The 25,940-nt window shown below is 42.9% G+C and overlaps 4 protein-coding genes and 2 long non-coding RNA genes across 12 annotated transcripts in view; 3 read left to right on the top strand and 3 right to left on the bottom strand.

Annotated features, from left to right (window-relative positions):
* LOC136440108 (transmembrane channel-like protein 7) overlaps window positions 1–25,940 on the top strand; it is a 382,010-nt gene that overhangs the window by 172,367 nt on the left and 183,703 nt on the right. The gene's annotated exons all lie outside the window — the stretch shown is intronic.
* Window positions 2,856–4,423, top strand: LOC136439644 (uncharacterized). The gene is made up of 2 exons (XR_010756554.1): window positions 2,856–3,105; window positions 3,716–4,423. It is a non-coding gene; the product is annotated as an uncharacterized lncRNA (long non-coding RNA).
* Window positions 4,244–6,081, bottom strand: LOC136439645 (uncharacterized). The gene is made up of 2 exons (XR_010756555.1): window positions 5,822–6,081; window positions 4,244–5,295 (listed from the first exon to the last, which is right to left on the bottom strand). It is a non-coding gene; the product is annotated as an uncharacterized lncRNA (long non-coding RNA).
* On the bottom strand, window positions 9,079–13,795 carry LOC136439642 (small ribosomal subunit protein uS7m-like). The gene is made up of 6 exons (XM_066435120.1): window positions 13,693–13,795; window positions 12,856–13,023; window positions 12,182–12,245; window positions 11,540–11,707; window positions 9,988–10,131; window positions 9,079–9,540 (listed from the first exon to the last, which is right to left on the bottom strand). Exons 1-6 carry the CDS (start codon window positions 13,764–13,766, stop codon window positions 9,460–9,462), a joined length of 699 nt encoding a protein of 232 aa, XP_066291217.1. The 5' UTR covers window positions 13,767–13,795; the 3' UTR covers window positions 9,079–9,459.
* On the top strand, window positions 13,884–22,714 carry LOC136439641 (radical S-adenosyl methionine domain-containing protein 1, mitochondrial-like). The gene is made up of 14 exons (XM_066435119.1): window positions 13,884–14,061; window positions 14,365–14,417; window positions 14,783–14,889; window positions 15,781–15,913; window positions 16,171–16,216; window positions 16,382–16,443; window positions 16,647–16,752; window positions 17,449–17,541; window positions 17,893–17,997; window positions 18,204–18,267; window positions 18,398–18,527; window positions 19,620–19,674; window positions 20,324–20,427; window positions 21,179–22,714. The coding sequence occupies exons 1-14, from the start codon at window positions 13,894–13,896 to the stop codon at window positions 21,318–21,320; spliced, it is 1,368 nt and encodes a 455-aa protein (XP_066291216.1). The 5' UTR covers window positions 13,884–13,893; the 3' UTR covers window positions 21,321–22,714.
* Window positions 22,705–25,940, bottom strand: part of LOC136439639 (casein kinase I-like) — a 33,997-nt gene continuing 30,761 nt past the window's right edge. For all 7 annotated transcript variants that reach the window (XM_066435114.1, XM_066435113.1, XM_066435111.1 and 4 more), the window contains one exon: window positions 22,705–25,637. In XM_066435114.1, the coding sequence (XP_066291211.1) occupies window positions 25,552–25,637 (86 nt within the window). In that variant the 3' untranslated portion in view covers window positions 22,705–25,551. The remainder of the gene's footprint in view (window positions 25,638–25,940) is intronic.

Genomic DNA, 25,940 nt, shown 5'->3' with positions numbered 1-25,940 from the left:
TCGGGCAAGAACTTGCAAATAAAATTATATTATTAATGGCACAGCAATGACAGACTAATTTCAGTTTGGTATGAGGGCTGCACTGTGTCTTCCTGTAATTTGGTTCAATAGGCGAACCACGTATACTTTTCATTCTATTTGGCCGATTTCTACTATTTTCCCAGCGATCCTCGGAACCTGGTAGAGGCTAGAGGAAGGTCAGAAAACATCACATTTGTATGTTTTTCTTACTTGGCTGTACATGATTAAATCTGTGCAGAAAAGTAGATATTTCTCCAAAGCTGTCTCCCGTTCAAATTCCCACCTGTTCATTATCTACAGAAATTCCAAAAGATAAGATATTTACAAGTTTCATTGATATCGAAGTTACTGGGGGCGTTTCCTTTAATGAATTACGAGCGAGCCCGTCTCTGCGCCATACATGTGGTAGTAGAACGTCAGGCGGTGAGGACCCCTAGCGGTAGAAATCGGAGAGAGCAGGCCGGCGACGTAACCATCATGACGCAGAGAGGATGAATGCCTCTTGCTGGCCGTATTTGATCAAATGCGTTGCTCTCATTCTGTATCATTCAGACCAACTTGTTTTGATGAAAATGTCTCCATTTTTGTTTCCTTTACAGATAGCACATTCACCCGCAGTGAGAGGCTCGGCTGCTGCCTGAGTCTACTTCTCATGTCCATGGTGTCCAGCGCCGTGTGGCTGAGGAACCCAGGTTGTGCAGGCCGTCAACCTGGGGCCGTTCTCCTTTAGCCTGAATGGAGTCTACACGGGATCATGACCAGCATCACCTGCCTTCCCGTCATCATGTCCATAGTCCTGCAGTTCCAGGACAGCCGACCCAGCAACAAGGGTGACCGAAGGGTCCGAGATGTGGAGACAGGCGACCAAGCTGAGGCACCCACCCAGCAAGGACCAGCCAAGCGCCTGCCCCACTGGTGCAAGTACGTGCACGTGGCCTGGGTGCTGATGGTGCTGTCTGCTGTGGGGTCAGCTGTCTTCACTGCGCTGTACAGTCTGAAGTGGGGCAAGGACAAGTCCGAGAGGTGGCTGTCTGCGCACTTCATCATCTTTTTGGTGGACATGTTCCTCCTGCAACCAGTGATGGTAGGGATATGCTCTTTATTGAATTGTCTACCAGTGAGTATTATAGAATATCATAGTGTAATTTTACAGTACAGTCAAACCTGTACAAGTGGCCACCTCTACATATGGCCCACCTGGCCACTGTGACCACTTTATGGTGGTCACTTAGATAATCTTTTTTCTTGGCACAAGTATTGAGAATCTTGTTTATTTTATCATTCCCAGAGTGGTATTCTTTTGCAGTTTTGACTGTATCAATAGCATCATTTCAAGTTGCAGTATCGAAGCAGGATATATCACATAATATCACACTATAGGATCCAACACATATCGTTCCAGAAAAGGAAGACACTGCAAAAACGTACTGAGCCTACTGAAGGCAGACCTGAAAGAAAGAGGACAAGGGCCGTTGCGGTCAGAAAGAAACCTAAGGAAGCTCGGGATGAACCGGACCAGGTGAAAAGGACTGAAGAAAGGCTGAATGCGGCTGCAGGATGTTTCGACTACTGCAGCAGCAGAAAACAGTGGACTACTACTACTACTATTACACTACTGAATTTACAGCTTGAATATTTGAACTCACAATGGAGATGCATTAATGACATCATCTTTCCAAAGATGCCCCTGGACATCGACAATTTGTCGGACCAGGAGAGGCGACTACGGATGGCCAGGCGGATGCGGAAGGTGCGGCAGGTGGAAGAGGAATTTCAGGGCTACTTTGACGCCAAAAGATACAGCCATTCATTCAAGAAAAAGTAATGCTGGAACTGGATGGACCATGTTATTGACGCTGTTTCAGAGGACTAGGACTAGGGTATGCAGTGTTTGTTAGCAATGTGAGAACTGACCACACTGAGAGTACATGTATTGTCTTTATAAGGACTATTTAAAGGGCGCCAGACATTTGGAGATAACTTAGTCTTATCATATGTAACAATAGTATTATTATTTAAGACCCCTGTGCGTTTACGGAATAGAGACGCGGTTTTCCCACTAAATACACAATTTGAACTCCCCGCCGCTGGAAAGTCGTCTGGCCGCGTGAAAAAATCCCGACACGCAAAGAACCGGAAATGACGTAAGCGGATGGTAGCGCTTGAGCTGATGGAACGCCAGACCGCCATTGTTTGTTTTGTAAACACATGTAGTTCTCGGGGTTTTGTTTGCCGAAATGCCGGGCGACTACTGTTGCGCAGCAAATTGCTCATTTCCAAAGTTGACCGCGTGGTCCTCCCGGAGGGCAAGGTAGGCTGTTTCGAGGACATCCTCGCTCAGACACACTTGAGCAAAGCCGCGGTGCTGAGTGATGCAGACAACGCCGGGGTGCTTCTCTCTCCGCTCACACACACGCATCTGCTCGCGGCAGCATACGCTTTCCCTGACCGTCGGCCTGTTCACGCATCCCCCACAAGAGCACCTGAAAGGCCAAACCCCGAAACAAATTGAGAATAGTCTTGAAACTTGTAAAAAAACGTAATAAGAATGAGTTGAAAACACCGCGTTTCCTTGAACTGTCGGTAGTGACATAGAAGGTGACCGAGTTATTTCCATATGCTAATCAACAGCGTGGGTCGCCATGTTGTTTACCTTGATTTATAACAACAAGTTTTGGGCTATCTTTGTTGATATTTCCAAGGAGGTTTAATCTCCTTGATATTTCATGTATTACTTTCTTATTCTTTCATAAAGATGACCTAAGAGAGAATACGGATGAAGGTAGTTACAGGCATTGGCGGGCGACAAAGACCAGAAAATAATGACAGCACGGGGTATAACGTACGTCACGGGATGGCCAGACACATTCGGTGGCCGCAGAGATCTATCAGCCGCAACACGCAGACACATTCGACGCGCCGCGGAAAAATCAGCCTTCCGCGCGGACCTATCAGCCGCAACGCGCAGACAAATTCGACGCCGCGCGGACCTATCAGCCCTTCGCGAGGAAAACTCAGCCGTGGGACAGCGCCATCAGGTGTCTCACTACTGCCTTCAGAGAGCGCTGGAAAGGCCGCGCCAAGGTAGGTCCTCCACAATTTCCTTCTCTAGCGTCATATAGAGACATCGACTGGTAATCTAACTAGGCCTATCAGGTGCCAGACTATCTTAGGGTCATCTGGAGCCAGAAATAATCGGCAGGTCTTCAAATTAAGTCGAGATATAGGGAGAACAGTTCTCAATCGGTGACACACCACATCGAAGTTGTCAAGGTAAACAGTGGCTAATGCCGTATTTTGGGCCATTAGAAGCAAAGTCATCGGCGGGTTTGACGTCTTTTAGTGTGATTGGGTGTCCAGAACAACGTAACATACTCTGGAATTAATATAATATGCCCACAGATCGAAAATATGTGGTAGAAGTGATACCGCTATTTATCGCCCCCCTCCCCATTCTCTAGTAAAGTTACGGCCAATATCTTATACGTGTAGTAGTATAGTAAGCATTAACAGGCAATAGTGTTTTTGTCGCCTCGATTGATTTTGGCGATATGCGGGGAATACCTTCTGTCACTTTAAGGGATTATCCTCATCTAGATGATTCAACGAACATCTCATACGTTTCTCACAAGATTGTTTACTATATTGTTACTACTATTACCCACTGCAAGTAATCAACCCTGACATTTTTCAGAAATGACTCGTCGACTCAGGTTGACACTACATCCGCGGAAAAGGTGTAGAAACAAAGCAATGGGCACCTGGAAAGCAAACACGCGAAGTTGACGATGTATGGGTAACAGAAGATAACACTGGCATTGATGACAGCACTGCAGCAAGTCCCAGGCAGAAAGAAACACAACTCTCCTGGTCAACTCCTACTCAAGCTAGCGTCAACGACACTTTTTCTGGACTGTAGGCTTCTCTCCCTTTATACGAAAGGCGCTAAGCAACGGAAATCATACAATGTACAGCTGGAATATTCAAATAACTCCATATTTGCCGTAGAAATCTATATTCATAGAGATATGTATTGAGTAGATTATTCATCAATTTTGGTACTATGCAGTAAGTTTGAAATAGCGCATGATATTGGATGAAGACTATACTTTGTCAGGTTGTTATATTTACAGATGTAAGTAATGGACCATCTCAGCGTTGCATAATTGTACTGACCATCCGTGTTTCCTGAAATGTTAATCCAAAAATGACACACAAAATATAGTAATATATAACTAGATTTATTCTGGTTGTTTACAAAATATATATTTGCTGAATTGCAATACCATGTTCTTGATCTTGTTATACATCACTTGGCAAATGACTATGTTGTAATCATATTGCACTGTAGCTTAATCTATTGCTATAGATTACAAATTAAAGTATTCTGATCGTTTATAAATATTGACTCTTAAAAAAAAGAAGAACAAAGTCAAAACCAATCAAATACCGAGTCTCGGCGCCGTCATTTTCCCAACACTACAGATGAAAATATGTCACTGTACAGGTGCATTATACACGAGGTATACCTTCTTGTGAAACAACAAATATAATTATATGAACCAGAATTACTGCATCATTACAAACAAGTTCTTCCTTTTTATGAAACCTGTGTTCACCCTTGTAGCACTGACAAACGTTTTTACTTTGGGATTGTCATGGGTTCTGTGATGATGTTTCAGGACTTCTTATATTATGACTTAAAGGACTTTCCACATTTGTCACAAAAATCCCAATCTGAGTGCACTATCATGTGCTTCTTCACTTGAACTCTTTCTGACAAACTGGGCAAACCTTGGATGATTCAACTAAGTGATCCTGAAAGTCTCTAGCATAAATAAAGTATTTATTGCACAACCCACACTAAATTCCTGGTCCTTTATCAGCCCCATGGCAGCGACGCTTGTGTTCAGCTACTGAACCGCTGTTCGCTTAGCACTTGCCATGTGTACGCAGACTGTACTGTAGTCTTGCGTGTGGGGGAGGAGACATCCTTTTCTACATCTTCAGTTGGCAAAACCACACCAGGTAGGTCATCGGACTCGTTGGACTCTTCCAAAGACACTGAACCCTCACTGGATCCACTGGTGCTGGTGTTTGAACGGGATCCACTTGTGCTGTTACTTGAAGACCAGGTATCCTGTCCCTCCCAAAGGGATGGCTTGTCATGTGGTTCTTCATCTCCCTCCTGAAGGCTGGACTTGTAGGGTGGAACAGGTGGTTTTACATCTGTGGTCACATGCACAAACCTGTCCTACTCATCAAACTCCATGGCTGAAATGCAAATTCAAAAAATGAATGCCTTTGTCTGGATAAACATTGATGACTATTCATCTTCATTGAAATGACCACAACAGTATCGCTTCTTATGGCTTTAATACTGCTATAAGAGCTAACATCGTTCTAATACATGGTGGCTCGTACTGAAGGATGGGGAGGGGAGCGTTATATAGCGGTATCACTTCTACCACATATTTTCGCTCTGTGGAAATATTATATCAATTCCAGAGTATGTTACGTTGTTCTGGACACCCAATCACACTAAAAGACGTCAAAACCACCGATGCCTTTGCTTCTAATGGCCCAAAATACGGCATTAGCCACTGTTTACCTTGACAACTTCGATGTGGTGTGTCACCGATTGAGAACTGTTCTCCCTATATCTCGACTTAATTTGAAGACCTGCCGATTATTTCTGGCTCCAGATGACCCTAAGATAGTCTGGCACCTGATAGGCCTAGTTAGATTACCAGTCGATGTCTCTATATGACGCTAGAGAAGGAAATTGTGGAGGACCTACCTTGGCGCGGCCTTTCCAGCGCTCTCTGAAGGCAGTAGTGAGACACCTGATGGCGCTGTCCCACGGCTGAGTTTTCCTCGCGAAGGGCTGATAGGTCCGCGTGGCGTCGAATTTGTCTGCGCGTTGCGGCTGATAGGTCCGCGCGGAAGGCTGATTTTTCCGCGGCGCGTCGAATGTGTCTGCGCGTTGCGGCTGATAGATCTCTGCGACCACCGAATGTGTCTGGCCATCCCGTGACGTACGTTATACCCCGTGGACAGTGCCCATAAGTTGCTACACTCAGTCATCGCGAGGCGTGTGCACTTTCACCGGCATATGACGAAAAGGCTCAAAACATCGTAAATACCTCTCCCCAAATAGGCCATAGCATGTAATCTCCATCCTATCAGAAAAATGTAAGCAACAATATCTGAGCGTTACTTACCATTCAGTATTTTGAAGCCTTTCGACATCCATAGGAATCTCGCCCGGAAATCCACCGCCTTGCGCGTCAACTTCACCGCCATGCCCGCCAGCGGCTCCGGGGTCGGCATCTTCGTCGCTGTCAGAATTCGCCTCAGCCGACAGATACGGTTCGAATCTGTATGGTAAAAGGGCTCCTACGGCATCCTCGGGTCCCGAGTTAGAGTCGATCTCCTCACAGACGCAGTCCTCGCTGGACGAGGAGTCAGAAAAGTTTTCCAGATCGTCCCTGTCCATGTTGTTGTGATTGCGAAACTAGCGCGCGGATAACGGGCCCAATGAGTGAGAGCCAGCCGGTTACGTCACGGCACCACGTGACCGCCGATGGAATTTTTTCGCCGCGGGCCCTCGAGCTTTCCAAGAACGACAACTTTGAGAAGCTGTATAAACTTTATTCATGGTCCAAATTGATTACAAGAACGTTCAACTAACTGCACTATAGGTATATTTTTCATGTTTATATCTATTTCAGCTATGTTTCCATATGTCTGGCGCCCTTTAAAGTCCTATCAAATATGTGTTCCACTTCTGAGTACAAGTGCAAAAGATGAATATTTTGGCAACGCTAACCACACTGACTGTACTGTCTTTACAAGAAGTTTCAAATGTTATGAAAGATGCATTTTATTCAAGTGCAAGTAAAACAAAATGCATATTTTGGCAACACCTTTTGAGTGGAGCTTGAGAGTACCTTAGTTTGTCTTGTTTTCCTACCGGTAATAGTTTACAATTAAAATCTGTCAGACTTGGTTACCAGTACCACTCTATGGCTGGCTTGTGTACTGGCAATTCAGCCCATAAGCTATGTATGAAAATTTAGGAATGTTTGCTAATAAATCTTTAAAAACAGGGTTTTGTCTTTAGCAGTTGTTTTGCGCCAGCAGTCCAGCACTTTAAAATGCCTAATTGGTTTAGAATTGGGGACAGGGTCACCAGTCTAGTTGCTGTGATATTCAGCACCAGGGACAGGGGCACTAGTGTTGTTGGTGTGTCATTCAGGGACAGGGGCACTAGTGTTGTTGGTGTGTCATTCAGCACCAGGGACAGGGGCACCAGTCATGTTGGTATGTCATTCAGGGACAGGGGCACCAGTCTTGTTGATGTCATTCAGCACCAGGGACAGGGACACCAGTCATGTTGGTATGTCATTCAGCACCAGGGACACCAGTCATGTTGGTATGTCATTCAGGGACAGGGGCACCAGTCTTGTTGATGTCATTCAGCACCAGGGACACCAGTCATGTTGGTATGTCATTCAGGGACAGGGGCACCAGTCTTGTTTGTGTGTCATTCAGCACCGGGGACAGGGATACCAGTCTTGTTGGTCTGTCATTCAGCACCGGGGACAGGGACACCAGTCATGTTGGTATGTCATTCAGGGACAGGGGCACCAGTCTTGTTGATATCATTCAGCACCAGGGACAGGGACACCAGTCATGTTGGTATGTCATTCAGGGACAGGGGCACCAGTCTTGTTGGTCTGTCATTCAGCACCGGGGACAGGGGCACCAGTCTTGTTGGTGTGTCATTCAGCACCAGGGACACCAGTCATGTTGGTATGTCATTCAGGGACAGGGGCACCAGTCTTGTTGGTGTGTCATTCAGCACCGGGGACAGGGGCACCAGTCTTGTTGGTCTGTCATTCAGCACCAGGGACAGGGGCACCAGTCTTGTTGGTCTGTCATTCAGCACCGGGGACAGGGGCACCAGCCATTGAATACTATCTATACTAAATAACATTCAACACTACGTATAAGATCATCTGAGCCAAAATACATGAAAACATAAATTACACTTATTCAGCACATGCAATTGAGAGTATAAATGTAGATATTATGAATATGTAATGTCAACACAATACAGTCTGTCAGTATTTTGGCCACATGTATAATAGATCATCATACACACTAATAGAATTCAGATTGGTTACGTGACTCATATAACATGGACATGTACACAAAGGTACTGGTTGTAGTAGTTGTAAATTCTATTACTGCTCTTCTCCAGTGAAAAAAGTATTGTTAATCACTGACTTTTTGTTATGTGTTTGGTCTGCAACTATAGCAGACAGTCAGGTCTGGTGTACTAGCCAAATGCTACGTGGCTGACAAAAAATACTTTTGTATAAATATGAAGTTACCCAGGGCTGCAGTGAAAATTGAATGTTTTTTTTCATACTACTGAGTCAGACACTTTTGATGCCAGACTTAGAAATGTGTTCTTCCTCTTAAAATAGATAGTATACCACCAACAACAGTGTCATCAAATGTCTTCTTTGTTTCTGAAATTACAATCGGAACTCTTTTTATAACATGTATATGAATTAAAAGTCTGACTGTTTCAAAGTTTTATCCAGTTGCTTGAGTAACTATTTTTGGCGTATGTTATTACCTGGATGTCTAACCTTCATCAACACACCCTGAAAGGCAACTATACCAGCTGCACAATACAGATACAGGACAATGTCCATGCTTGTGTAAGGCACTCTGACGTCTAATTAACTATTGAAATACTGTAAATGCAGAAATGTTCGCTTGGTTTTTATTTCGCGCTATGGCGAAAATGGAGTGTTTGCAGTGGTTTTAAGTTTGCAGCAGCGCTATAGTCACATACTGCTACAGTATTGGACAAAAATTTTCGCGGTGGTTTAAAGTTGGTGGTGAAACGGTCGCGAAAACAGCGAACATAAAACCACCGCGAACATTTCTGCATTAACAGTATTAAAGAATTTATGATGACACAGATAGTGACCTATAGTATAGATACAAGTGAGAAAGAGAGGAGATGACAACTGATAACGTGCTAAAAACAAAAACTTTATTTGCTCTCTGCATTGTTCAAAATACTAAACTACAACACCTTTGTTACACTAATACTGCTATTACTCTGTACAGCATTCATTTATCTGAATGTTTTTTTCAGATCTTTACATTTGAATATTTTTGCTGATTTTTTTGTCCCTTCCCCCATTAGTCTTGAGGTTACCAGAGCCTTGCTCTGTTTCTTCTGTTTAGCATTTTTGTGACGTTTTCCTGTATCAGAAACTACCAGTAATAACGGCTGAGGATTCCAATCTCTTTTTAGATCCAAGGAGGCTATAGGGGTAGATCACTGCACTCTTAAAGTGCCATCTCGTTCTTCTAAAATTTGGCATTATACCTCCAAATGTCCAACATCTACCAGAATCTGAAGTGTCCGTAAGCTTTGTTGGCATCAGCCAGTTTGTGGAGGTCGTATTTTCTCTTGATAACCTTACCCTGAAACAAGAGATAAACATTTCAGTATCAAATTCATCTGTGTTGGCAGAAGTCACCAAAAAATTCACCGTGCACCAACGCCCCCTAGCTTGTAATTCCATCTACAGTAGCTAAAAATTAAGAAAATCATTTCTAAACTCACAAGAAATCGAAACTTCTTACTGGGTATACAATTTCACTTGACGCATTAATTGAAAGAGCATGCGTTCTTAACCTTTAGCCTGCTAAGATAGCTGATTTGCACCAACTTTGTATTGGTTATGGGGTTAGGCAGCAGGGAGAAGGTTAAATAAAAGTTAATAAAACCCATGTCATCACATTCAGGACCTTCCCACACCTTTGCTCCCAACCTTCCCCCAACCAGGGTCAGTGCTGGGTTGGGTTGGGGTTGCCTTTCCAAATTTGAAATAACCAGTGTTACAACAAGCAGTTTCTGAGCATACTCACCTGTTCTTGATATGCTTCTAACAAGTTGGATGACAGTTTTTTTGCAAAGCTTTGTGTTGGCCAATCTCTGTTTTCTCTGGTCTCCGCGATCATCCAGTTCATGGCTAGAAATCGTCTCCTGTTGTCTGTTAGAGGGGTAGGAACCTAGTAGGGACACAGAACAGCCTTTAAGTAGTAAACGACAGGAAGGAATGTATCCGGTTTGTGATGGCCTACTTTTGCATGGAAACTAATGTGCATCCATTCTACATAGCCAATGCTTCAACTAGTACTTCCCATTTTATATGATGCATTTCATAGCATACTCATCACAGATATTGTGGAAAACTGTTTGAAGACACAAAACAGTCTCAATAAAAGACCAGGAAGGACTTTGGCTGGTTTGTTACAAAAACTGGATTTCAGCTATTTCTACATGGAAGCAGGAACTGTATCCTGTCGTCTTTTAGAGAGGTAGGAACCTGAGGACACAGAGCAGCCTTAGTAAACAACAGGAAGGCATGTAGCTGGTTTGTGACAAAACTTAGTAACTGTCCCACAGAATTGTATCATCCGCGAACTTATAACACAGCAAAAACATCCTTTCTCATCCCACCAAGAAAATAAATGACTTTACAATACAGATATACATGTAGGATATTAGCCTTCACAACCAGTAATTCTCACATGCTGACAATTACCGGTTGTGGAAAAAAGAACCTCTAATATCCCATGTGCTACCAACATGATGAAATTATTTTCGGAAGATATAAAATGTAGTTCCATGATATCCCCAGATCTGGCAGGGTTCTCATGTCACCAGAATATTTTCACAGCATCATGGAGGCCAACTTTGCACAGTGCTGAAGACATGACCACAGCAGGGAGTCTGGTATTATCCAGTGGAAATTTAAGAATCTATAACCCAATGAAACACTATTTCCAGCATCTCGAGGGATAAATTTGGTGAAGTAAAGTTTTCCCTCTGTCACAGACTCATTCTAAAGGCAAAATTTTACCTTTTAATAAGATTTCTGAAGGGTTACATGGTTCTCCCCAGAAAGAAACACCCCTATGTTGGTAGAAACACATTATAGGGGTCCAGATCACTGAATATTTGTTTTGTTTGTATTGCATAGTAAACATTGTTTGCATTGTAAACCGCATGAAGGCGTAACACACCAGGTTTGTACTGAAGAGTACAAGCTGCATATCCAGACAGATTTATATGATCCACACACACCGTGAAGGACCACCTCTTATGGATAAGTGTGTTGGGTTCTTTAACGTGCTTGAGGTGTGGCTTTCCTCAAACACGGGACCTCCATTTAACGTCCTATCCGTGGGATGTCCCTAACTGACGCTAGGTACTCATTTTCACCTGAGTAAAGTGGGGAAACTCATGTAAAGTGCCTGTCCCAAGGGCACAACGTAATCGGGACAAATCAGGGAACCCTGGATTCGAACCCGGTATCTCTGGGTTCTGGGGCCAAACACCCTGCCACTACGCCACCACAATATGGGATCCAAATGCTCAGATTATGCTGGCAAGAATACTGCCTTGCCCTCTAACCTGGTAAGTTTTGCCTCCCCGTTTCACACTCTTGACCCCAACTGCAGGCTTGCAGTTGTCGATGGCCGTGTGGAAGATGCGGACAGGGTTGCAGTCGATGTACGGCTTCTCATCGGGCGCCGCCTCGTGGTACTTTTTTATCTGGTGCCTCTTCAGATGTTCAAATGACTGCAGGAAAGGTGGTTAAGACACAGACTTCGAGTTCAAGACGTTTGCAAAGACAAGACAGTGTTTTTAATTATCCTTTAGCAATACGAAGTAGCCGTTTGTCATCCCATTCTCTATTAGTTACAGAGTTAGGCAGCAGGGAGAAGGTTAAAGACAAAAAGCATGCTGCTTGTAGTCTGGTGTCTCTTTGTGTGTTCAAATACCTTCAAGAAATGTAGTTCAAGATGTTTGTAAAAACAAGTGTTTTAAAGGCAAAACCAGTGTGCCACTTTTGGTACAGTACGCTGGTGTCTCTTTGAGTGTTTTGTTCCTGGTGATCTTATCGTTGTAGTTTTTACAGCACTTCTTACAAGAAATTGATCTGCATTTTGACCGTGAAGATGTGTTTCTTATTTTCAAGTTGTGCTAAAGAATTGTTGTTAACTTATCACACAGAGCAAAAACCTGTTTGTTTTAATTCAAAAACACGCTCACCTTTTCTACGATGGACCTGGCCACAGCTCTGTCTCCCTTCCTCATGACATAGCTGGTGAACTTCCTGTAAACATTGAACATGTGAGAAATAGCAGTCTGGAAACTTTTGGCACAGCAAATTGTGGAATTTTCCTATCTTGTGTAATGCAGAGCATATCAGATTGATCATTGATGTGATTTGGGAAGGCTGTGATTTGATCTCCTGACTGTATGATCCAACATCAAAATATGAGCTACTTGAAAAATTGTACGTCACAATGTACACAGTGTGGGTAAAGACAATGTAACGTTACGTTACTTTATTTTCATCTGTTCCATTTTGGAGAAGAATTGCAGCAAGACGCAGAAGACTTACAGTTGTACTACTCATCCTGACACAGGCGATTTACTTTAGTGAAGAGACCTACATGTAATCAAGTATCAAGTAGTAAGTTCCATTTTGGTTCTATTCATTTCAGTCTTTTTCATATCTTTACACCCTTTCTAATTTTGACTCCCGATCATGGCCAAAAGTATAAGACAAAAAAGTGTCCAAAGTAAAGAAATTACATTGTAAACATTTCAGTGTGTGTTCTTTTTGTACTCCAGATAGATTAGCTAGTACTTACACACTTGTATTATAGCTAATGGAGGAAATAAAGTATCCAAATAAGTATCCAAGAGTAGAGACTCACGTGACTTCAGGGTAGTTGAAGACGGATGTGGACTGTGTGGCCAGCGCTGACCTGACGGGCCGCGTGTGAGTCAGGTCGTCGATCTCCTCAGGTTTACGGTAGTACTCCTTATCCACTACAGGCTCCTGGTATGTCTCGTGCCACACTACAGTACGGACCTGCTCTAAACTACACAACAACACAACCTTCTGTTACTGTGTGTGTCACAGTGAGTGAGTTATCATTTCACCTTGAGCATTCAAATTTTCACCTTCTGTTCTTTCAATATGAAGGCAGGGGGTATCTAATATTATAACCCAATAATGTATCATCATCATCATCATGATAATTTTTCAACCTGGTGTGTTACTAGTACTGTATATGCTAAAGGCAGTTAAACCAAAGAACGCTTTACCCCAACTAAGGGGTGTTTTCAGTACAATATTCAACAAGAACAAGAAGAACAAGGTTCAAATCATTAAGCCTCCTTGGTTAAACCAGCTACACACATTCTTCTTAGTAATCTTACACCTTGATACCGCATACTGTCGACACAGATGCATACTACATAATAACATAAAAATGTGTACCATCCTCGTAAGAAATATATGATGATCCACATTTTCTGAGACGCTGAAATGTTACATCAATGTATACGTCAACACATCTAGATACTGCAAAAGCGCGCTAGAGGATCCCCGTGTCTTCTTTTTGGTTACCTTCAGAGATGGGGAGGGGGGCGGTGGTTTAGACCATTTTTTTTCGTCTTTGTTCCTAAAACATGAAATGAGGAAACCACTAACATACGCCTCGGTAAAGAACATATAACAGTGAAGCGTTCTAAAGTGTTATACTCACGCCGGGCCCCGTCTCTGGGCGGATATCCTGTACAGCTGACACGCCGCCGGGTTTCTCACCATGGACAGCGCCATCTTGGACGGACTCAGTGCGCATGCATACCTATCCCACAATCCTCCTGTCCAACATGGCGGCCTCCTGTAGGAAAATATGACGATTCCTGTGTTTACATGATTTCTTGTCCCTTTTAACGCTTCTAACATGTTCGTGTTGAAGGAAAATGTATTGCTATTATCTATAAGACTATGTAGTGTCAGAAATGCATGCTTACGTAGAAGATTTGGCAGTGTAATTTCGGAAAGAGGCCAATCTTCGCCCGGACCAGCTCAGTATTCTAGAACTGCAGACGACGCTGTTGTTTACGTTCACGTGAGTGGGGTTTTCTTGTGTTCAGTTGTCAGTTCAACTTTTAGACAGGGAAATTAAGAGAGGTAACGTTATGAAGCTGTGGGTTCAGATTATATTCTGTTCAGACTTTATGTTGGCACGAATGTCAGATGTAGTAAAGTGACGACAACATTTTTATGACTTAGCAGACGACAAAATCTCTCTACTATCTCCCTTTTCTAGTCTAGCATTTGAATTATGTTTTGAGGTAGTTGCGGTTTATCACATAAGTAAAAGTCAACAATATTACATTAACCTTCCATAATGTGTCTTTTTTTTCTGCAGTGGCCTTACTGTAAAAAGAGATGCACCTACTGCAACTTCAACAAGTATATCAGGTACGTTTTGAAGCCTGGTATTTATCAATGAGCATTCAGCCATGGCATGGACATCCTGTCGGTGATGAAAAAAAAGTCGAATTGACAGGAACATCCTGTCAATAGCTTTGGCTTTCAGTGATTGTCACTTTGATATAGATGTGACATTTACATGCACCACAAGTCACAAAAAATGATATAAAAAAAGCTCATTTTCCCAGTGCAAGTATAGAAAATACTCATACCTCTCTAATTCCCTCTTACTCCATTTAGCTCCCTCTCTCTCCATTCCTCTTCCTCCATCCATCCATCCCTCTTTCCCTCCTCTCCCTCTTTAATCAAAATCCTGGAGATATTATATAAAAGAAACTCATTTGTTCCCCCAGTGCGAGTGTTGACCATGCCAGGATGCGGAGGTGTTTGGTGCAGGAAACAGGAACACTTCTACAGCAGAGTGGGGTCAAACAGGTCAACTCCGTGTTCTTTGGAGGAGGTAAGAGGCTGAACAGGGTTTAGCCTTCCTGCCTGACCCTGAAGTTTTGTTTGTTTGTTTGCTTTATTGAAATCTCCATTAGTGTCACATAAGAGACTCTATTCTTCCTGTACTAAGTACATAGAAGCCAATAAACTGGCATTTTAAAGTGGTTGGCTTGCAAGTCCTTAATAGTAGATTGACACGACTAGGAAAGAAGGACATCCAAACATTTCTCCTTCAAACGTATTGCTTCTGTACCAGTGCAGTTCCATGCCAACCCGAGCCACTAGTCCACCCCTTGGCTTACCCCAAGAAGTACTGCAGAAGTGCTCGAAGTCCACTTACATAATAAATGAATAACAAAAGCTTATACAATTGGTAAACAGAAAATTACTACGACTAGTATTTAAAATCAAATATAGTGAAACTTAAAAGTGAAGTCAGAGGTCAACATAAGATATTGGAAACATAATCTGGGTATTGTATTGCATAAATGTTTACAGAAGAAAGTTGGTGCCAGAAGGATACATTGGCCAGATGAAGGTTAGAAAGTACAGGAATGTCATGGACAGTTGGATGTCAGAAAATGCTGTAATTAGCCATATCTTGTACTGACAAGGCTGAGCACAATTTGTTTCATGGGTCGCTTCTACGGTTCTAGATGGAGATCCAGGATCTGGTTTAAAAGCAAATGTAGAGGCACTTGTTCTTATAATCTCATAAGTTGAAACCCCAGGTACCGGTACAAAATAATCTGATTACTTCAGGTAGAGGGACAAGAGGGAGCTCTATATACTTTTAAAAGACAACCAAATATTTCACAGCTCCAGTCATCATGCTACACAGCCATTTTTATTTTTTTCTCCTTTTTTTTGGTTGTTGACATTATTGTTGTTGTTATTGTCGTAGGAACTCCCAGCCTTGCTTTACCTCAAACGCTGGCGTCAGTCTTGGAGGTGATATCCCAACATGCACTGCTTCCAGCTGACGCAGAAGTAACGCTGGAGGCCAACCCCAGTTCTACAGAAACAGAAAAACTCAGGTATGAGACCTTTGCCTGAACAAAAAATATTTCAGAAAAGCCTAAAGTGGACTAGATCTTTAATCTTCTCCCTGCTGCCTAACTCTGTAAGTTGTAACCAATAGGGAATTGGGTGCCAAACGGCTACTTCAGTGTGCTAAAGGTCAGAAGGAAGTGAACTACAATAGCTGTGACACTTTGTCCATGTCATACTGTATGTATTATTAGGGAGAAATTAAAGGCTGTTTCTGTTTAACATTTTTTGTATTGTTCCTCAGGGAATTCAAGGCAGCTGGAATCAACAGACTTTCACTTGGTATCCAGGTAAGTTATCAAATCATAAGCTACTAGTTTGGCAAAGAAACATCCAATATTGGAAAATGTGATAGAAATTTATATGATCCATTGCCTTGCTGACCCATGCTACATGACTCTTTCATGCATAATATATCTTACATATGCATTTTTACATTGTACTTTCATCAACAGGCTTTCAATCCTTCAGACCTTCAGTTACTTGGAAGGGACCACAGCGTGGAAGACTCCTTAAGGTATGTACAGCTAACTGTTATGGCAAGGTTTTTATAGCAATGCCATTGTAGTATTCTTGGCACTTGGTGCTTCTATATGCCACATTTCTTTTAATTGTATACTGTAACTCTTCCCTGTTTGAATGTCATGTGTTACTGTGTATGTATACGGCTAACTTGTAAATCTCCCAGTCTGTTGAATTGTAGTTCTTGTGTGTTAACAGAGCCCTGCAGGAGGGAAGGACCCTGTTCCCAGGAAGGGTGTCTGTAGACCTGATCTTTGGCAGACCCAGACAGACTGTGGAGTCATGGCAGGGGGAACTGAAACAGGTGGGGCTTTTGTTATATGATTACTCTCTCTCCCAACCCTGCTCTTCCCCCCCCCCCTTTGTCTCTCTCTCTCTCTCTCTCTCTCTCTCTCTCTCTCTCTCTCTCTCTCTCTCTCTCTCCCTCGCTCTTTCTCCCTCCTGCTCTTCCAACCAAGCTCTTCCTCTCTTGCTCTCCCACTCCTGCTCTCCCCCCCTTTCTCTCTCTTCCTCTCTGATACACTGAACCTGCACATATGGAATATCGTATTTGTCCTTTGTGTTGCTAATACTGCAACAATAGCATTAATAGCCTATATTATGCTGAAACTGCATTGAGATATCTTTTTAAAAGTCAGACTGTTGTGATGAATCTATTTTTAGACATAGTTTAGACATCAGCACTTGGTGTTGTAAATGTCAACCGTGTTCATTGAGTATCAACCAGGGCTGTCTCCAGGACCCATCTCTCCGCCCTAGGATGCAAATTTGCTTCTTGGGACGGACAGAAGTTTTGTCTCATCCGTCCCAAAAATCTGAACCTCCTGACATGAAATTGATGAAAATGTATTTTTATCAGCATAGAATGACAGATTTGATAACGAAAATTAACAACTCTGGCTCACAAAAAATGAGTGGGACAGAAAAAAATGTGAACCTGGAGACAGCCATGCTATCAGCTTATCAAGCTGTAAGCGAAACCTGCTGTTGTTCCCTGTAGGCCCTGTCTGTGTGTGATGACCATGTCTCCCTGTACCAGCTCACATTAGAGAGGGGGACGGCACTGTTCAGACAGGTGGAGAAGAAACAACAGGTGAGGTTCAGTTCCTTAAAGGGGGGATCAACAGTGGAGGAAAATGTTTTGGTCATGTAGGAAATATTATAATTTTCTGAATCCCAAAAAATAATTGTATTGGCAACTTGGGACCGTGAATTCGGATTAGGCAGCACTGTTGTGTTATACAGCAAAAATGATATCCAACAGGTGAGATTTAGTAGCCTGATTCAATCACACTTATTGTGGCCTGCCCAATGTCAACGAGCGCGGAGTTTGTATTACACAGACAAAGGATCTAGGAACAGACCTGGGATTTTGGTGTGTAGTGGAAGAATGTACTTGTTCAAATGTTTGTAAAATCCACAATATGTCTATTGTTGCACCAAGACTGTACCAGACCAAGACACCATGGCAGAGCTGTATGCCTGTGCCAGAGAGACGCTGCACGACGCAGGTTTTCGCCAGTATGAGGTCTCCAACTTTGCCAGAAATGTGAGCTCTATGTGTAAGACGTTGAATTTAATTAAAAGAAACAAACTCATTGTGAAATACTACTGAGGAAAGAATGAGGAACTAGACTGTATTCATGTTGTCTCCTTGTATGTGAAAATAAAATACATTTTTTTCTCTGTATTACTATATTTCGTCCCTTTTAGAAATGGAAAATCTTCCTCATTGTTTTTTTTTTGTACTTGTAGGGTGCAGAGAGCAGCCATAACCTGTCATACTGGAGAGGGAAACAGTACATAGGAGTAGGGCCAGGTAAAGGGAGTGTGTTACGCTAAAGGGCAATTATACTGGCTACACATATATTCAGATACTCTTGGCAATGTCTATAATATAACCTTTGTGGAGCACAGATACCCAGTACAGAAACTTTCTGTGTTTCCAGGTGCCCACGGTAGGTTTGCATCCAGAGGTGTAGGCCAGACTGTCCGAGAGGCGAGGATACAAACTCTGGAGCCACAACAGTGGATGGGTCACGCTACAGTAAAGAGGACAGCTCTCTCACAACTGGACATGTAGGTTGAGTAGAGAAGCAGATGAAAAAAAAGAAAACAAGATTGGCAATGGAAAAAAGACATTGCCATGGCGACGGTTGTTGTTGTGGCTGATGTGTTAATGTAATATGTCTATGGCACTGTAAATTGGTGTTGATGACCTACATACCAATGGAATACCAGAAGGGGCTTGGATGACCCACATTCCACCATTCCATGACTTGAGGTCATGGGGGGGGGAGCTAACATCCAAACATAACAGAGATTACAAATGCCTGTGGACAAATTCCTATGCAATTTCTAGAATTATTACAAACTGCACACAATACTATACCATTAGGCTTGAGCCTACAAATGCCTGTGGACAAATTCCTATGCAATTTCTAGAATTCTTGCAAACTGCACACAATACTATACCATTAGGCTCGCCCCTGAGACGTCACCAAAAACAAGGTTGGCCACCAGAAGACCCCATATCCACCTTGGCCATTCAGTTCGCAACATGTATCCACATATCATATGTCATTGCAATCCATCCAGAGGTTCTTAAATTGCATATGCTGCCAGACATGTAGTCTGTATAACGCAAACTCCAGCTGTGCGGGGGTTTCTCTCCCCTGTGGGTGGATAGCCGTTACAGGCGGCGAGCGGACACGGAGCTTGGTTGAAACCAGGCTACCAGACATGCACGCTCACACGAACACGGAGTAAAAAATATACATCCATTTTTCCTGGAGGTGATAACATCTGAAGCATTGTGCTCTTCAAGAAGATGTAAGGATCTGGCTTATTTTGTGATTTACAGTAATGGTACTCTTTTCCAGGTTCTACTCCTTCTATTCTACTTCTACATGTAGGTCCAAAGGCAAACAGTTAGAAATACAAGACTAGAAAAGAAAACCAATGTTGCAAAAACAGGCGTAAAACAGAGAATGAGCCAAATCAATATCCTTACATCTGCTTGGAGATGAAAGCATTATTCCAGTTTCAGTGCTTTACTAGTCAGAGCAGTTGGGAGCTTGCACAGTATCTAATCAGCTGGTCTTCATTTCTAGAGGTCCTGAATCATAAGAGGTCATCTGCTCCTTTCTATGTTTTCATGTTCCACTGCAGTTTGGAAGAAATCCTGATGTTGGGCCTAAGAACCACAGAGGGTTTGACTGATGAGGTAAGTGATGGGTGAAGTTTAGACTAGTAAGTTCAGTTCATGTCTTAACATCTAATCTGTGTGATTAAGCCGGCGTCACAATTCATGCTAGCGTTGGCTAACTTTGTAGATCGCCCGAAGCTCGCCAAATTTCAAAATCGCCAGAGCGTTGACCGTATTTTCCAATGAAAATCTCTGGCGACGTCCGTCGAACACTTAAAACTAAAAATCCCCCATGAGATGGTACCATCTCTTGGACATGGACGAAGTCAGTATCGACTAACCTGGTAAAAGGCCAATATTTGGATCAACTTTGATTTCTAAAAATTGCCATACTTCGGCCGAATGCACACCGGGGGATGCCCCTACTCTTTTTCGAAAGGTGCGGTGGGTTCTTTTACGTGCGCGGAGTTGGCTCTCCCCAAACACGGGACCTCCATTTAACGTCCTATCCGAGGGACGTCCCTAACCCTAGATGAGCTAGGTACTCATTTACACCTGAGTGAAGTGAGGAAAGTCGTGTTAAGTGCCTTTCCCAAGGGCACAACGTCGGGGCGCAAGTTTGGACATGTCTCTGGGCACAACCCGGGATTCGATCCTGGGTCCCATGTGTGTATGTACTGAATCCTGTCCAGAGTTTATTTAGTACATGTAGTCTGTGTTTCTGCAGAGATGGCAGCAGTTCTCAGGAGGAACATCGCTTCATGACATCTTTGGGACGTCCGAGGCAGTGCAAGGCTTCATAAATGCAGGTTTGCTGGAGTTCTCACGCAGGTATGCACGTTTATTGAAATAATTCTGTTATTTGTATGTAATTTGTGATGAATCAATGAGTCTGGAGAGATGCTATGAGTGCCCTTTGTTCCAACAGGAGCTAGGTAGGTAATATACAATGTATATTCCAGATGCATGTACTCATGAAATGATGACGAAATTTCTTGTACTGTACTTAAGTTTTACTAGCTACATGTTTTGCCTGTTAACCATTCCCAAGGAGCAGCTAATTAGTGGACTGGTGTTTTACTGGCCCCAGTCCTAAGCATAGACCTTATCCCAACAGCCTTTTGACTTAATGCCATCCCTTTGGTTCACATGATGTTTAGGATTAAGCAGAATGAGGCCTGTGTTTTCGTGTGAATATGTATTTGTATGTCACAATATCAAGGATAAAATCATCATGTACCAAACTCTTTCCATCCTTCAACTTTCAGGCACTGAGGATAACGCACCCCCCCCCCCCCCCCCACCTCAAGACAAACATTTAGCTCCTAAAACAAGAGGAGCTAATTGATTCATTAGCATGCAACCTTGTCTTAACTTACTATCCTATTGAACCATCTGAAATTGTCTTCCCTTCATTAACATATCTATTCAGAGTTTTGGTATCAAACCTAGTTCTACCAGATCCTTCTTTAGTCACTGACGAAAGATAGCGGATGCTATCTGAAACGTCTGTTTCAAAATCTTATCCAGTTGCTTGAGTAATTATTTTTGGCGTATCTTTCCATCCTGTTGTGTTCTTCAGTGTTCTGAAGGTGACCCCCTCCGGCCTGGCTGTGCTGGACAGCCTCATCCCAGACCTTCTACTGGCAACTCAGGACTTCTACGGGGGCAGATGTGACGGGGATTTTACTGGTCTCCACCAGACTTCCGGCAGGGCCGAATAAATAGGAACTACACAGCCAGCAGTCATATTTTCATACCTATCGATACCACAAATACTCATTCACGATGACTGTGTATCTGTTCACCTGACCCTCATGACCTTGAGGAAAAGCGGCCTGCGTACTGATTTGAGCTTCTCATGAATAAACAAAGGTCCACTCCACTCAGGTGTGAATGGGTACCTGACTTCGGTTGGGGATGGTCGTATTGAGGTCACCTGCTGGCACCCGCCCAGACCCTTGCGACAGTTCGACAAAGTGCAAGTGTGGAGCAAATATGTATCTGTTCTGTATTATATGATTGTAAACCCTGCAGCAATTCAGCACTGGCTGCCATTGCAGGGGTAATTTCTGACCAATAAACCATTATTAAACAGAAAGCTGTGCAATTTGCATAGGGATATACGTGACTTTTTTTTAAAATGTTTAGAATTCTTTTCTACCAAGACAAGCTGATAGCATGCCACAGTTTGGAGTTCAACTGTCCTAATTCTGCTGAGTACCATATGGCCCCATTTACACACAAGTTTTTGGAGTCAACTCGGGGCTGTGTGTGAGGAGCTTTGGGCTGTTCAAGTGGAGTTTTCCTGCTAGGAAACACTATCAATCTCCAAGCAGATCTCCACGGTGTGCCGAAAATGGTATATGCTAGCTAGAGAAGCTCCAGTCAGCCAGAGAAGCTCCTTCAGGGGGGACTGGAGCTTCTCTGGCCAGCATATATGGTTTTCGGCGCACCATGGAGATCTGCTTGCAGATCCCTATGGGGCGGACTGGAGCTTCTCTGGCTAGCATATACGATTTTCGGTGCACCATGGAGATCTGCTTGAAGATTATATTAGAGTAGTCTCGAGTTCCCTTTACACAGTCCTAAGTCTATTAAAAAGCGTGTGTGTAAACCCAGCCTAAGACTGCCCGAGTGCTATTGAAACCATCTCAATTATGTCTTGAACACCTGGATATCTGAAGTTAGTCTGAGTATCATAATGATAGATGAAGGGGGGAGTATGGGAACTAACCAGAAGGAAAGTCTGGCTAAGGCCACACCAATTCATTTTCTTGATTAACAGAATAAAAAAATTTAAAAAAAATGCACATTGGAAAAACAACATGAAAACTGAATCTCAGTGGAAAGTTTGTACTTTGGTGCACACAGTTTCAGGGAGTGAACAGGGTCAGGTGCAAGTTTTCACTCCAGCCTTTTGTTTTCATCATTTTTTTGTGCTAAAATCAAAAACAGTTAACCAAGAAATTAAATTGGTGTGGCCTTACCGATGCTGCATTAGCAGATCTCTTTTCAAATTCCGTCTTTTTAATAGTGCTTTTAAAAGGAACCTGGCAGGACGAGAGAGTTAATGATACATCTGAATCAACTTGAATAAAGCGAGACTGTTGTTTAACATGGTTTATTTTAATGTTGGCATCAAGTAGTCTTCAGCATTCGGATTCTTCTTGTCTCAATTGAGATAGTCCTGTACACTGTAAAACGCAACTGTACTGTAAAAGGCCGAGCTAGTTACAACTGTTTTCCACGACCCTTTACTTTAGCTCCCACAGGTTTCTCCCCAAACACACAAAAAGCAACATAGTCGAGGGTATAGCATGCAGCAACGTATAATGTACAGTATTATCAGTACTTTACAATTCTACCACGTACAAAGAATCAATACGAAAGCAAGTCACGGGGAAGTATTTACAGAGGAAGGGGGAGCTTGTTGAAGGCAAGAGCAACTGGACGCCTTGGTAGTCCCCACCCGTATATTTCTATAGAGATAATAGTAACTTGCTGCATTTGAATGCACATTAAAAACTGGGTTTTGTTCTCTTGTCAGTCTGTTGTGCGGATCCCATCCATTCTACCACTGGTATGGCACACATGTTTAAATCTACTGTGCTTTCAGGGTGATGTTGTCACAAAGCCAATGTTTGGGTACTTATAACACAACTCTCTTGTGTACTGCTCAGTTTTGCAAAGCTTGGAGTCTGCCTTTCTCTTTATGCCATGGTTGTGGTAAAGGTCACTTCCACTTTGAATCATCAAAGATATCTGGATTTATAATCTTCATCATTTGTGTGGGCCTATACACTAGTCTGGACACAGATAGATGATATCATGTTGTTCTCCCTTCTTCAGTTTTCACTACCACGAACACTTAGTCACCCCAGAAAACAGAATTTGGAAATGGCATGCTGACGCGGACAAGTTGTAGTAACTTGTACATGTATATCTCAAGTTACAACCATGGATGCATTCTTAACATGTCACAATCATTTCAAGAGCTAGAGGATTTAGTTATACATATATATGTTAACATCACCTCCTGTAACGGAAGTATTGGGAGGGGAGGGGGGCTACCAGTCCCCAGTTGCCCTTGTGTTCAAGAGAAGCTTCACATGGCCACAGTATGAGATGCTCTCTTACAACTGATTCTGCCAATAAGCCTCCTCACAGGCTAGGTCGTCACCCCTTCTGACCTTTGCCCTCATGTCACCCACCAACCTTTGACCTCGTGTCAACAATCAACCTTTAACCCCCACATAACCTTGGGCACAATTTGCAGAAGGAAAATCAATCAATCTCTACTCGCATTTTGCTTCTTTAATCTTACGAAAATGATCAGGGAGGTCAACATTTCTTGCAACCTCTATAGTAGAGGAAGGTCAAGGGTGAAAGGGTGACGACAGGCTGGCAGGAGGCTTATCATATGTCAATCCTGAGTCAGGTTCTTCATGTACATACAACATTGCAAGTAAGACGATGCAGCTTGAGTTCAATTGTTTCTTTGTCTTTGTACACAAAAAAAGGGAACCTTGGTGAAATCACGCCTGCGACGTCCACGTTCTAACCTTCATATTCTGAGAAATAATAAAACTCCACTGGTGGATCACAAGTCAACACATCGTTTTTTTCTGAAAAGTCCTATCTTATTACCTATGTCACAAACAATATTAATCTTGTCTCCATACAAAACATCTGTCCACTAGAGCCTCAAATGATCTCAGGACATCCAGGACTCTCCAAACTAGCCTACACTAGTGTCCAAAAAGCAAAATGGCCTTCATGTTTAAAAAACAAAAAAACAGAAAATGGCAAAAGCAATTTTCCCCCTGTCAACTTTTCCCAAGCCAAATCATGAGGTGGAGCTAGCTACGGCGTCTAACATCATCTTGATGCAGAGAAAACTTCCCTTCCCGACGACGGGAAACAAACCACTGCAGAAACAACCTCGTTCTGTCTTCCCTTCCCCAAAGGCAGGTGTCTCCAACTTCACGGCAAACTAGAGGGTTTAAAACGGGAGACACAGCTGAAGCTACATTGGAATCCCTCCAGAATGCATACTAATGTACCACCGCAACAGGGATTGTACTATGGGCCATCAATCATAACACACAATGTCAGGCCCAGTTTGGGTTCTGGATATTGTTAACAGGCAAGAATTGACTTTCTTGTTTCAGAGTAGCCTTTTTTTCTGCCTTTGCAATCGGGTCAAAAGCGATGATGCCACAATTGCTGTTTTGTATCAAATCCAAATTAGGCTAGGTTTTCAAAGGTCAAGGTTGGCAAATCACAAGCCTTCTGACCTTTGACCTCAGGTCACCAACCTTTGACCTCATGTCAACGATAAATTTCTTTTCATTGTCACCACAACAGAACAAATATTTCCCTGTGCAGTGCAACAGCGTTTGATTTGTAAGCATTACCACAGTCCTTAAGAGACTTTTAGTTGGTTTTGAAAGAGACAAAATCTAGTTCACCTTTCACATACTACTACATACCAATAAACGTTTACAATTTCATACAGCAAAATCTTTGCTTTCGCCAGGGTTTGAGACAACTGCCTTTGGTACACAGACTTGTGAAACTAACAAAGTAGGTACAGCTCCTACAGCACTGGACAATTCCTAGTCTTACACAAGTTACAGAGAAAGCCAAACCCTAAGACAATCTGGCGTGCCATTTTTGTGTCGTTTTGATGTGCCATTTTTGTGTTGTTTTCACAGGGCGGTTGTTACTTCCATTTCTACACACACATTTTTTTCCGTAGGAGGTTCAGAGTTTTCTGCAAACTTCTTCTGTTTTTTCTGACCTAGCTAGCTCTCGGTTTTCCCCTTGCTTGATTTTTTTCCTTCTTCATCATAATCTCACATTTCTCTCCATTCTTCGCACCATTCCTAGCAACACACTCATTTTTTCTCCAGGTTCATTCTCCTTGCAAAGTCCTCCAGGAATCAAGGACTACTTCTTAATGTGCCTTGACGATGTCGACCGCCCGGTTGTGTCTCCATCCTTCTCCCGTCCCGACGCACTCCCTCTCCGCAAACCTACGTGAAAAAACGATGAATAGAAAATTAGTGACGCAATGCCGCAAAACACGCCTGAATTCCACAAAAACAATCGGAAGGGAAAAGCAGACGAACCAGCCAGATAGGACGGGGAAAGACGGAACAGAAGAATTTCCACGTTAAAAACGGCCAAAGAAGAAGCAACAGCAGGGAAGTAAAACGTGGACGTGAGAATGGAAAAGTGGACAGCGGAGGAGTAGGGCGGGAGTGAATCGTTAATCAACGATGCACATGCAGTTTTGGTCATGCTGACATCACAAGGAATGAAACGCACCAATCAAC

Source organism: Branchiostoma lanceolatum, chromosome 8 (genome assembly GCF_035083965.1).
Source record: "Branchiostoma lanceolatum isolate klBraLanc5 chromosome 8, klBraLanc5.hap2, whole genome shotgun sequence".
NCBI lineage: Eukaryota > Metazoa > Chordata > Leptocardii > Amphioxiformes > Branchiostomatidae > Branchiostoma > Branchiostoma lanceolatum.
This window is presented reverse-complemented; position numbering and strand designations above follow the sequence as displayed.

What these genes read in the sequence shown, in the direction of transcription:
- LOC136439642 (XM_066435120.1), bottom strand. Translation starts at nt 13,766, where the DNA reads ATGGCGCTGTCCATGGTGAGAAACCCGGCGGCGTGTCAGCTGTACAGG. An exon ending in CCAGGTCCATCGTAGAAAAG is followed by an intron (nt 11,708 to 12,181) that starts GTGAGCGTGTTT and finishes CCTTTCCTGCAG; the next exon opens with TCATTTGAACATCTGAAGAG. An exon ending in TAGAAGCATATCAAGAACAG is followed by an intron (nt 9,541 to 9,987) that starts GTGAGTATGCTC and finishes CTCTTGTTTCAG; the next exon opens with GGTAAGGTTATCAAGAGAAA.
- LOC136439641 (XM_066435119.1), top strand. Translation starts at nt 13,894, where the DNA reads ATGTTCGTGTTGAAGGAAAATGTATTGCTATTATCTATAAGACTATGT. An exon ending in GACTTTCACTTGGTATCCAG is followed by an intron (nt 16,217 to 16,381) that starts GTAAGTTATCAA and finishes TTTCATCAACAG; the next exon opens with GCTTTCAATCCTTCAGACCT. An exon ending in GGCAGGGGGAACTGAAACAG is followed by an intron (nt 16,753 to 17,448) that starts GTGGGGCTTTTG and finishes TGTTCCCTGTAG; the next exon opens with GCCCTGTCTGTGTGTGATGA.